At 50.5% G+C, this 11,961-nt stretch overlaps 7 protein-coding genes across 7 annotated transcripts; 2 read left to right on the forward strand and 5 right to left on the reverse strand.

Moving 5' to 3' along the window:
- Positions 1–108: 108 nt before the first annotated feature.
- Positions 109–3,806, reverse strand: IAQ61_006439 (uncharacterized protein; the record flags this gene model as incomplete). The annotated part of the gene is made up of 2 exons (XM_003845274.2): positions 109–792; positions 852–3,806. The coding sequence occupies 2 exons, from the start codon at positions 3,804–3,806 to the stop codon at positions 490–492; spliced, it is 3,258 nt and encodes a 1,085-aa protein (XP_003845322.1). The 3' UTR covers positions 109–489.
- A 73-nt stretch (positions 3,807–3,879) lies between these two features.
- IAQ61_006440 (uncharacterized protein) lies at positions 3,880–4,391 on the reverse strand (the record flags this gene model as incomplete). Its single annotated transcript, XM_003845275.2, has 2 exons — positions 3,880–4,122; positions 4,185–4,391. 2 exons carry the CDS (start codon positions 4,389–4,391, stop codon positions 3,880–3,882), a joined length of 450 nt encoding a protein of 149 aa, XP_003845323.2.
- A 1,289-nt stretch (positions 4,392–5,680) lies between these two features.
- Positions 5,681–6,517, forward strand: IAQ61_006441 (uncharacterized protein; the record flags this gene model as incomplete). Its single annotated transcript, XM_003845276.1, has 1 exon — positions 5,681–6,517. The coding sequence occupies one exon, from the start codon at positions 5,681–5,683 to the stop codon at positions 6,515–6,517; it is 837 nt and encodes a 278-aa protein (XP_003845324.1).
- A 183-nt stretch (positions 6,518–6,700) lies between these two features.
- On the reverse strand, positions 6,701–7,381 carry IAQ61_006442 (uncharacterized protein; the record flags this gene model as incomplete). Its single annotated transcript, XM_003845277.1, has 1 exon — positions 6,701–7,381. One exon carries the CDS (start codon positions 7,379–7,381, stop codon positions 6,701–6,703), a length of 681 nt encoding a protein of 226 aa, XP_003845325.1.
- Positions 7,382–7,888: 507 nt separating this feature from the next.
- On the reverse strand, positions 7,889–10,296 carry IAQ61_006443 (uncharacterized protein; the record flags this gene model as incomplete). Its single annotated transcript, XM_066097186.1, has 7 exons — positions 7,889–8,564; positions 8,627–8,743; positions 8,792–8,811; positions 8,870–9,074; positions 9,128–9,556; positions 9,608–9,678; positions 9,841–10,296. 7 exons carry the CDS (start codon positions 10,294–10,296, stop codon positions 7,889–7,891), a joined length of 1,974 nt encoding a protein of 657 aa, XP_065952663.1.
- Positions 10,297–10,711: 415 nt separating this feature from the next.
- IAQ61_006444 (uncharacterized protein) lies at positions 10,712–11,143 on the reverse strand (the record flags this gene model as incomplete). Its single annotated transcript, XM_003845279.2, has 2 exons — positions 10,957–11,143; positions 10,712–10,795 (listed from the first exon to the last, which is right to left on the reverse strand). The coding sequence occupies exons 1-2, from the start codon at positions 11,116–11,118 to the stop codon at positions 10,712–10,714; spliced, it is 246 nt and encodes an 81-aa protein (XP_003845327.1). The 5' UTR covers positions 11,119–11,143.
- A 13-nt stretch (positions 11,144–11,156) lies between these two features.
- Positions 11,157–11,892, forward strand: IAQ61_006445 (uncharacterized protein; the record flags this gene model as incomplete). Its single annotated transcript, XM_066097187.1, has 4 exons — positions 11,157–11,329; positions 11,647–11,669; positions 11,718–11,730; positions 11,787–11,892. 4 exons carry the CDS (start codon positions 11,157–11,159, stop codon positions 11,890–11,892), a joined length of 315 nt encoding a protein of 104 aa, XP_065952664.1.
- Positions 11,893–11,961: the final 69 nt, after the last annotated feature.

An 11,961-nucleotide genomic window follows, 5' to 3' on the forward strand; every position in this document is an offset into this window, starting at 1 on the left:
AGCAAAATGTGGTGGGCTGTGTTGAGAAGTCAAAGCAAGCAGTAAATGGTAATGGAAGAGGAGGGAAGGAAGCCTGGCCTGGCTGATAAAGAAGGCCGGGCTCGCCAAGCCCGCTAGCCGGACCCGACGAACCCCCGGCCCCGGGCCCTTGCTCAGCCCTCACTCACCTGCGCAAACGCCGCCTTAGTCAGCCAGCCAGCCATCCGCACTCAAGTCACGACTCGCATCCATAACTGACGTCCTGACTATTGTTCTTTCTGCATATTGCTATACGGTATTTCCATCTTCGAGGCTGATCATGAAATATCTAATTTCGTCTCGTGACTGGTTTGTCTATCTCGAGAGTACGTGTATTGTACTGCATCCCCCTTGGCTCTCTTCAAGCTTGAGAGGGTTGCTCGAGGACCAAGGACTATTATTGTAATACATTGCCCCAGATATATTTGCACTTCTTCGTTTACTCTGTCAAAAGTCGCGAGAGGCTACTATTTACTCCTCGCTGGCCTCGACCTCTATTTCGTCTGGTCCTAGTTCTTCACGCGCGCCACCATCTTCGCACTCGTGGATGATCTTCTTCCAGCCGAGTGGCTCAGAGGCATCCTTTCGATACTCGATGGTGGGAAAGTAATGCTCGTTCTTCTTCAACGTCGCCACCCATGGTACGTTGTCGAAAGTAATGACCTTCAGTCGGAAGTACTCCTTGTCCCCAATCTTCTTCACCTCCTGAAGGAACGTATCAAGGTCAGGAGTCGGCGTGTTGTTGACGTGTGTGACAAAGTTTGTCGGTGCAAGCTAAGCATATTGTTAGCCTAAGTGGACTGGTGAAATCGGAGTGATGAGAAAGTACTTACCCCATACATGTACGCTGGTGAGCCACGCGCACGCGAGGAAATATATACATCAGAATGTATCTTGCTGATTTGTTGGCGAACAGCTTGATGCGGGCGGTGAACTGTGGCACCACAGAAGCTAATCATACGGTCCGTCTCGAGGTCTTCTGTCGCGACAGTAGACACCTTGATCGTCTTTTCCTCTCGCTTGCGTACTACAACCGCTTCAAGGAAGTCGTTGCTATACATGACGTCGAGATCTGGCGAACGTGTGACGAGCTTGCCATTGAGTGTCAAGAGGACATCGCCTTCATTTAGACCCTCTCCATGACCAGAATCGACTTTTCGTACCATGAAGAGTTGGTGGCGCTCAGGATCCGCTATTTCCGTCTTTTCAATCCATGCCTCGGAGACGCCCATCACACGCGCTTGAGACATTTGCACAGTTTGGAACTCAACATTCAATATCCGCAGCTTCGGCGTCTTTCCGCTCTTGATCTCGTCGAGGACGGGCAGCAGGTTCGGCGTCGCAAGACCCAGGTGGTACTCTACGTCCTTACCGCTGTGAGACGTCCGCTCGCCAAGGTACGACAACCAGAGTGCCTGCACAGTGCCGTCCTCTGCAATAAGCACACCAGAGCCACTATGGGATGCCTGGTTGGTGTCCACGGTGATGGCATCGAAGTTGGTCGCTCGGTACCGTGGTGTGATGGCACTGGCCGGGATAGCAACTGTAGTAATGTCTGTTACGACAGTCTTGGCTACAACAGGTCTAAAGTTCTGATTGAGACCGAAAAATATAGTCTCCTCACCCTTCTTGATAAACTCAGTCGCGAACTTGGGCGTCTTGACTGGCGCGTTCACTAGTGAGGGATCGTACTTGACAATTGCATAATTCTGCAATGGGTGCATGAAGACGACGTGGGCGTCGACGAAGATGCTGTCGGCAATGATCAAGGAGATGTCGCATAGGTCATAAGGCAGAATTGCTCTTGAGACAAGGACAAGGCCTTGCTCAGCATCCACAACAAGACCATAGCCTTGCTTGTTCATCTTTGGGAAGCCATCAAGCTTGATTGGCATGTTGACATGCACTCTTACGAAACTGCGCACAATGTCCACGGCCTCTGGGTACTGGGAGCTCATCTTGATGAAGTTCGCACGGCGTGGGACTGGAGGCACAGCTGGAATGGCATCTGCAATTGGCTTGAAATCCCACAATCCTGTGGTGTCATTGCGTGTGGCTACCCGGATTTTAGCGTGCCAATGCCTGTCGATGGCAGTGATGCTGGTGTTAGCAGTGTGAAGGTCGCGCAAGTGCTTGTACATCATCACCACTCGCTTGCGGTCAGGAATCTTCTTCATGACTTCGATGAATGCATCCAGATTCGGAGTTGGCTGATTGTCTACTTCTTGGATCAACCACCCCGATGCATAGCCATCCGCGAAACGGAAGGAACCAGCTGCTTCGCAAACATAGACGCCCGAGTCTTTCAAGGAGATTGCATACAACCGTGCTTGCTGATAGGAGAGATCATGGAAAGAAGCCCCTGCTACCGAGACGAACTTGTCAGGTGTAATGTCGTGGAGGTTACCAACATCGAGTTCGACATCCATGTTTTCTCCCGCGCGCTGTATCGTCACGGAGATGGTCTTGCCCACGTGATCGTCTAATATTGCGTCGAGGCGAACAAACTGTGTGAGGAACTCTCCATTGACTTTGGTCAGGAGATCGCCTTCTTCCACCTTTGTAGACGCGGGGCCTTTGGGAAGGACAACTTCAGCAACCAACATGCCCGTCTCTTTTGGGAACTGTGTTCGAATCGCCTTTTCCAGGTCAGGCGTTAGGCCGAGCCTACGACATTCGTCAAATGGCTTCAGGATCCACTGCGTCTGTATTGTGCCTCTGGATACCGATTGACCCTGGCGAATAAGCTCCAGTGCACGCAATGGTCGGTCGAGTGGTAGGAAGTAATCGGTCGCAGCACCATCAGCGCGTCCACCAGCCTGCAACGCGACGGCATATCCATGTCTGTCTACAACGGGACTACCAGAAGAGCCGCCACTCGCGGCGGCGGCGGCCTGGATGTAATTGGTATTGAAGTCGGAATATCCTTCGCCGTACTCTGGAGCGTTCCGATCCAGCCGACTTATGACTCCTGACAAAATACTGAGCTTCTCTCCAGCATCGTTGCCAACCACTCGGATCTCCACTCCGACCTTGGCGTTATCGGGCCTTAATTGCAAGGCGGTGACGGGCATGTACTTGATCTTGGTAGGGTCAAATCGCAGGATACCGAAGTCGTGAACGGGATCTCGGTAAACAGGATAAACGTCGCACTCCTCGTGGTTGTCAAAGATGCAGTACCCAATGAAGGGGCCCGCGCCGACAACGTGGCGGTTGGTAAGGATGTAACCCTTTTCGGCGTCGACGACGAAGCCAGTAGCCTCACTCGATATGGCAGGATCGGTATCGAAAGAACAGGTCTGGCAGAAGTGTATTGAAACGACACTCTTGACAACACTTTCTATCGTCTTTTGCCATTCGGCTGTGTCTTGTCCTGAGAGGGCCACATGGCCGGGGCCGGACATGTTCTCGAGGGCGCTGTAGTCGCTATGCGCATCGTCGTCCATGGCGTCGTCGGATTTGGGCGATGCCAATGCACCGTTGAGGGTATGATCAGATGATTCGGGTCGGACCTGCTTGGTCGGACGGTCGGTTACAGGCGAGGTTGGCGGTTGCTTGCGCTTGGTTGTGCCATTCTGTTCCATCGGCAAAGAAAGGGTGGAGGATAGAGTAGATGCGCGTTTGCGAAGTGAGTTGCTAGCAGACAGTCGCGAAGCGAGGCACTTGGCAGGGTGAAGGAGCGACCGAGGGGCGGACAGGTGCAGAGGTGTGCGTGAAGGTGTCGCACAGAAAGATCTTTTGCAGGCAGCGGCGGCGACGGCGGCGAGAGAAGCTCGGCCAAACAGCATAAAGAAGGGCAGTGCTTTTCTGGGCGCGGCAAACAGCAACAATATCCAGCCGACCGCCTGTCTGACGAAAGCTCTAGGCGCGAGTAGCTATCGCGATATGCCTTATACCTAGACAGACAGTGGTGGAGGTGGTGGTGATGGGAACGGTGGGAGAGGCAGCGACAGTGAAGTGGGAGTGGGAGTGGCAGTTGGCCCAAGCGTGTTCCTGGTCTTGGACTCCCGACTTGGACAAGCCCTGCATCTTTTTGCCGAGCGACCATGGCTTGCTTATACCGGTAATAGTAGTAGAGTGTGGTACTACTACTACACTCTGTTTCTGTACTACCGATAGCTAAAGCACCTACTCGAGCATACTCTGTCAACTCAACACTGCAGTACGCAGTCCAGAGTAGGTAGCATTAGCCTAGCCTCTATGGACATGCTATAATTGTACTTCACACGGCTCTTGAGGCCGTGCATGCTGCCCAATGAATTGGATACCTGTAGCAACGAACAAGTACCTGCAGGCAGGTTGAAGGAAAAGTGGTCCAAAGATGCATCCAGTACAAAAGGATCATGTCCAGGCAATACAAGTCCAGGCAACATCTACCAACTTGTGCCTCTTCTTGATGGTTCTTCGACAGACTCTGTCCAAGTGGTGGACGTCTACCGGTACATAGGGAGTATCTCGGAGATATCTTGGATTCACAAAGTGGCCATTACGATATTGTCTTCATCAATCGCGTAGGTATGGGTACGCTTGCTTAGTTGGTGTTTTCTGCTCGACGATGAATTTCTAGAGGTACCGTACCGGTACCGGTATGACTCGTTGGCAATCTAAAATTAGCCTCCTCACGACTTGTCCCTGTTCCGATCTTTCTTCTCGAAGCAGAATACCAGGGCATCCACTATGGTAACTGACTTTTGCGCAATGCAAGGTGAAAGCAATGTAGGCAAGCACAAAAGATGCTGACAGATAGGCATCATCTCTTCATCACCATCCGACCGAGCGATAGAGTATATAGGCCCACTCTTCATCCCCGTGGCCATGTCGCCATGGTGCATCGACCTCGAAGCGAAATGACAACACCTACCTACTCCAGAGGCTAACGGCTCTCATGGTCATTAGCGTAGCTAGAGTTTGGCCATGGTCTCAATTGATGCGGGTGGCCTGTCGTCTGGTCGCGTGTCCGGCATAGAAAATCACTGTTGAGAGTGCGCTCGGGGCGCCCGGCATGGCGGCGGCGGGGCTGCACCCTCCTCTTACCGGTACGGTATTCTGTTGAACTCTTTTTTTTTTGCATTTGGGTTGGCCGAAGTGGGAGAAATGCCCAGACCAAACATGCGTTGTGGTTGATCATGAGTTCGAAAACTTTGGACTTTGTGCATGGGCCTTGGGAAATGCTTCGAAAGAGTTGGGAATAGTTGTGGTGTTGGGAATAGTCATGGTGTTGTGCACATGAAGACATGGTAGAGTTAGGTACCTAGACATGGTGAAGACCAGGCTGTGTCTCCTTCGAGTAGAACCTGGACGGCAGACGAAATCTTGCCCAACGACAACGACAAGGATTCTGGCTGAATGCAGAAGGTCCCATCCACCCTGGACGGCTAGGAAAAGATCGCTCTCCAGTACGGTATTGGATGTTGATATAGATGGGATACCTAAGTTAGCATATCGCTAATATGGTACCTAGGTAAGCCTCGTGGTGCCCTAGGTAGGGTAGGTTAGGTCGTCTGTTCGCCGTTCCAAGACTCCGACGTTATATAGTCTCGGATATGCCTCCTACCTATTTCATGTACTCGTACGGCACCGGTTCTTGGGAACTCTCCTCTTGAGCTCTATTCACCTAACTTACCCTGATACATGCTTGGACCGCCAAGCAACACCATCTAACATGTCACTCAAGTTCCTCGTCCTCGCCATAGCTACTGTCGCATACGCATCGCCCCTCGACTTACCTTCCAAGGCTACCAATAACGACCCCTGTGAGCCATGTCAACCTCAGGGAGCAACAGGCACAACGCCACCCACTGTGGGCTCCGCTCTTAGCTCACTCTACGTGGACGTCCTCAGTTCTGTCAGGGACATCAATTTCAAAAAGCGATCTGTACAAGCACGGTCCGAAGGAGGGTTTTGCTGCCGCCAGAGTCTTGATTGCCTCAGCGTGCAAAATCTCAACATTGCCATGTGTTATGATAAGTTTACTACAAACTACGCCTTTCCTGATGGCTCTTTCGGTTCCTTGACTACAGGAGAGTACAACTCTGGGAAAGCCACCGCAAACCTGATCAGCGGTAACTACACCAACGGAAATGAAAATGGCAACATCTACGCAAACGACCCTTCCGCGAGGCCAAACACAGCTACCATGTCTATTCCCCCTCAATTCACTGGCACAGGCGTTGGTGACGCCATCCCCGCAACTGAACTTGGAAGCATCATCGTGTACACTACCACCATTCCTGGAACAACCTATACCGCGCCGACTACCCTTGCCGAGACGGTAAGAGCAGCTACCGTCAGCGGCGTGGCAGTGTCGACTACAGTTGCTGCCACCACCATCTCCCACGCTACAACAATCGCGCCGCAAACAACTCTTGTCACTCAGACTACCGTCCCTGAGTCAACCACCACGAGCACTGCAGCTGCCGGTCAGTTGACTGTCGGCTCAACTCTGTCGGTCGGCATGCCTGTTTTTGGTGCTCTCATGTACGCGCTGTACGCATTGTGAAGAGAATAAATTTTCATTAGTTCTGCCAAGTCCTTCGTGTGGTTCTTGATGGCGCTTTGCTAGTCTTTTGTTTTGGCGTTATGAGATTTTTTTTGGCTGGGATAATACCCTCGTGGATGCAAGATGAAAACCAATGTAGCATGCCGGCTCAACAGGCTGCGCCTAATGAATAATTTGGTACAATCATCCTCCCGCTAATTCTTGACTCAAATGTGTCAGTATGCTCTTCATCTTCCCAACTTCATCAACATCCACATCCTCGCCAGGTTGCGTGATGCCCGAAGAATGCATCCAATCAACTTTAGTTTCTCTCCTAGATTCTTCAATATTTGAACTTCGCACTCCTCCGCCATAAAGGACCATGATATCCCTGCCGTATCTGCTTTGCAGCGTCGACGCCTTGTTAGCACCGTCCTCACCGCTACCACATAGTATGCTCTTGAATCCACATCTGACCATGGAATTGGCAGCCGATTCCCAAGCGTAAATCGCATCGATGGCACGGTGGAATGTACAGGGAAACGGCATCGCAAGCTCGACCAATTCGCGATTGCGCACCTCGTCAAATCGTTGATTTGCGTCCAAAACTCCAAAAACAAACCCCGTGACACGATAGCGCTTCCATTCAGAGATGCTAGTCTTCATTTGCTCGAATTCTTCGCCGGTGTAGTTGAAGTCGCCTCCTCGTGGTCGAATCATGACTTTGACAGGTACGCCAGGTGACTTTAGAGAGAGTTCAGTACCCCATTGGTTGGGAGGCGTGATGCCGCCAGCTTTGTAGTTCGCACACAGCTCGATTTGGTCGGCTCCTGCCTTGGCTGCTGCGTAGACTGAGGGTAAATTGAAACAGGCGATTTCAAGCATCGTTTGTTGTTGGAAGGGTGTAGGTGGAGACGTTGGGCTGCGGTCTAACAAAGTTACCGGTACCGTACCCTAACATTACCGTAACCGCAGGTGGGTCTGGCTGCGTGGGAGCTAGCCTGACGTCGCAGACATTCATCACCGTGGAGATGCATCAAGTCTTTTTTTTCCAACCGAAATAAGCTAGCACAATATCTGAGGATCTTAAGGGTGCACCATATACACAGTACGGGGCAGAAAGAGTATCTTTTATGCCATCTCAACATTACTGTGGCATGTAACGAAGTAGCTACTTTGGTGATGCTATCTTTTCCAGTGCTGCAGAGATGTCCTCATACCGATGAATCCAACATCTCAGTAGATATACATATTGCATATATCTCTAGGTGAAGATATATGACATGGACGTAGAGGATTAGCTAGCAACAACTACGAATTGAAGCTACATCTCAGGCAAAGCGATGCAATGGCGAAGTAAGCCACTTCAGATCGCATATAATCCTGCAAGACCTACACATTCATACTTTTGTTCTTCTCACTCTGATGTACCCCCCCAGTCCCGCTGACAACGCCAACGTTCACTGGCTCAGCAGTATACTGCGAGTATGGGCCTTCATCGTGAAACTCAAATAATGGCTCCATGGGCTCGACATCCTGTCTCAGAATATGCTTCTTGAGATACCATGGTAGCTTCTTGCGGTAATATCCGCAGAACTCGTGATTCCCAACGTCAAAGACAGTGTCTAGCTCTTCTAGTGTCAGAGCCTTGGTCTCAGGCAGGAAGAAATAGGTGTAAATCCAGCCGAAGAAGTTCCACGCGGCGTACCATCCGAATGCACCCTGTGGCGTAAACGCGGCGACCAGAGCAGGCCATGTCAGCGAGAGAATGAAGTTGAAGCCCCAACAAGTGGCTGTCGCGAACGACATTCCTACATCGCGGAGGTGCAATGGGAAGGCCTCTGCTGAGTATGTGAACGGCACGGGGCCTTCTCCTGGCGAATAGACCGCCATGAATGTATAAATAGCTGCGGCTATCGATGAAAGTCGCTCAATTGATGGCCGACCAGTCTCGGGATCGAGGGGAAGGAAGAACGACATGCCACACCACAGGAGACAGATGCCCATGAGCGGGAACGTTGTCAGAAGTAGGTTCCGTCGTCCGAACGTGTCGATAGTGTAAATTGCCCTAGTCAAGCCAAGTTAGCACTTTTACGAGGAGTGAAGGTGGAAGCGATGATCGAGACTCACGGGATGGCGAATAGGAAGTTGATAATTCCAGTGCCCATAGATGTGAGTAGAGCTTCCGAACGTGAAAATCCAGCTTCCTCAAAGATAGACGAACTGTAGTAGGCGATAACATTGACCCTAGCAATTGTCAGTGGAGTCCAGGGTCTTGACAAATGGCGAGAGTACCCGCAAAATTGTTGCATGAACTATTCATTCATTAGCGAAGTCTAGGTACATACGCATCCAGGATTCCGAGTTGCTTACCATCACGAAAAATGCACTTTGTGCCGCACGACGATTACGTCGAACGAGGAAGAATTCTCTCCACGCATTCCTGCCTTCACGTTCGGCTTGTTCCACTTCCAGAAGCTTGTATGCATAGTACATGTCTCGTGCCGCCTGGACTTTATGCTTGCGTAGGCGGCACAAAGAATGGTATGCCCGGTCGAATTTGCCCTTCTCCATGTACCTACAGACATGATCAGCGCCGAGCAGAGATTGCAAGGGCTTTTGAAAACTTACCAACGCGGCGATTCTGGGCAGAAGTATACCTGCACACAAACAATGAGCGGAGGAATACTGGTACTAGCCAGCATCCATCTCCAGGGTGACAATCTTCCCAAGAAGGTTAGATCTTGAAAGGCGACAGAAACGATGAAACCAAAAAGTATCCCCAAAGCTGTAAACGTCTGCCACATCATTGTTAGCGCACCACGTATATTCTTGGGTGCTGACTCTGCTGCGTAGACAGGGGTAGTGGAGGACTTTGCGCCAACGGCAAACCCAAGGAAGAACCGGGCGACGAGAAGGTTGGGCCAGTTGTTGGCAGCCGCCATCCAGATACCAGTGATGAAAGATATGATACAAGATATGAATATGGTCCCTCTGCGGCCAAAATATTTGTTCAGTGGTGCATTGGACCAGCACCCGATGAGACAAGAACAGAGATACCTATGAGTAGGATTAGTTTTTGCATCTTCAATACTGCTGTGAACTTCTTACGGTGCACCGTTGAGTAGACCTCTAAGCCATACCTGGTCTTCGCCGATGTTGAACTCTTCGAAGTAGAAAAGCTAGAGACGATCAGCATGTTATGCGACGTGAATGCTGGCTGGTAAGGGCATAGCCATCAGAAATCTGGAAGGCACAAGCCTCATCAGATCCGCGGCTAGCTTCCAAGATCAAGGAAATAGCAGGATCCTGTGCTAGATGACAAGCTTAGATGAAAAACTCACCTGGGCACCATTCACAGCTGTCTGGTCCATGCCTTGGACGATAGCTGATCCTGCGCAAAGTACGACGAGAAAGTAGAGCTGAAAAGGCTGAGACCAACGGTGGGTAGTTTCGTGACGCAGAATATCTTTCTCTTCGGGATTTAATTGATTCACATATTCGAATCCATCCTCTCTTTGGCCCACGCGAGCAATCAGGGCACCTTTTCGAAACGCATCTTGGTGTTCTGATAGACCTTTCTCCGTACACCAAGCATCAACATCTGCAATGACATCGTTCTCACTCAGTCCTGCTAGGGGGTTGCGAAGCTTCGCAGCGACAGATGCTTGTCGGGGTTGCGAGGCAAAGTGGCTTGCATTTTCGTGGTGCCGTGTTGTACCAAGGCCAGTCTTACTGCTGCTACTAGAGGATGACAGCCCCGGCTCGGTTGTCTCGATATCGGACTTTCGTCGAGACATGATCAGCGAATGCAAGAATTGCAAAAGCAGTCTGAAACAAGTTTACGCAGAAGTGGAGCGTTCGAAGAGTTGACAACGGACTATGGCAGGACTTGTTATATACACTGACAGCTGTGGCCCGCGGCTTCCAGTCCACTTTTTTCTCGAGGGCACTTCTGGTCGTAAGCCAGAATGGAGCTCCCCATGGGATTCTCCACACTACCGATCGTATTGGCACATGCAACCCCATATCAATTCAAGGCAACAGAGTGACAGTACCGAGGAGGCCATCGACAATTTACAGTGGAAGTAATGCTGGGACGATGTCATAGTGGACACCAACATATGTTGGCCTGGCTGGGCGGAGCTCAACCACCCCTTGGCGGGAACGCAGTGTGTGGTCTATGGCGGCCAAGAAGCGAATTGTTTCCAGATCTTAATGACCCGCGTGTCGTCGCCAAATCGACGCAGAATACGGCCCTGCAACAATCCGTGAGCTGCTGAGAAGTCTCTCAATAGGCTGATAATTACAAGATAAAAGAATGTACCTTTACGCACAATCCAGCAGTTTTTCTAAAATACACAATTCACAAGCCCTGAACAATTAACATGATATGATCAATCGTTCAACTACCTGATACTACTCATGTCAGACTTCACTGTGTACGTAGGGAAACTGACCACTGTCTGTCTGTACTTGACGTGGCCGCTCGCGGAATGTTGCAGTGCTTGTGCCTTGTCGTTCTTGACAAGAACGATGAGGGCGTCGCGAACTTGGCGGCTGGCGTAGGGGACATTGGCAGTGTTGATCACTCGCCCAATGCGGTAAGCCGTACAGGACATTCGGCAACATATTCCGACCAGCCACCTTAGCATTTACCATGTACCATGGTATCATTATGTTCATAGACAGTGACATAACCTCCATAGAAATCGCCCGAGACAAGCTGAGACAGGGTGGAACGCGAGGCGCTGGTATTGGCAGTGGCATGCTGACTCGCCAATTACAAGCGCGACGATACTTAGATACTTTCCTCGTTCTCCTTGAACTGCTGTTGGTTCGAAGTGATGAAGGCTCTCCTGTTTGCTGAAGCGCGATAGCAATCAATTGTAGATATAAGAGAGAACTTCCCTGAAACTTGTGTGTGGTAGGATTCCTATGATATTCTAAACAGATGAAGTAGAATAACAGCTACTGACAGCGTCAAACGTGAGCGAGCGCTTGGCTGACAACAAGAATCTGAGCATAACCACCGACCGAAACATATGAAACAAGATGAGCATAATCAGAAGTTTAATCTTCTGCTCAACCCTGGAGTTTAAGAACAATTGCACAAGAAATTGAGATGATGGCAGATGCTATGCATGTAGATTCACTCTAGTCGGATATCTACGTGAGTGCGCCACCTACCGGTCATTGATTGCCCCTTACCGTAATTTAGCTCTGAAGCAACTGTACGTAAGAATCACACCCTACCTATAGTAGGTACCATACTCAGGTCTTGGGCTAGAATTACGGACTTCGTCAAAGCTCGGTCCACGTCGCTCCCCAAATTCCCATCCCCTTGGCCGCGCATACCTTTTTACCGCCCAATAGGTCTTTGTGGGACTATGTAGCGGCTGTAGACTATATAGTAATCAACACCAAATCAAGTGCCGTAACTTCACAATCGAGTTCTAGCATTA

The sequence above is a fragment of the Plenodomus lingam genome, assembly GCF_022343315.1.
Source record: "Plenodomus lingam strain CAN1 chromosome Unknown contig_26, whole genome shotgun sequence".
Taxonomy (NCBI): domain Eukaryota; kingdom Fungi; phylum Ascomycota; class Dothideomycetes; order Pleosporales; family Leptosphaeriaceae; genus Plenodomus; species Plenodomus lingam.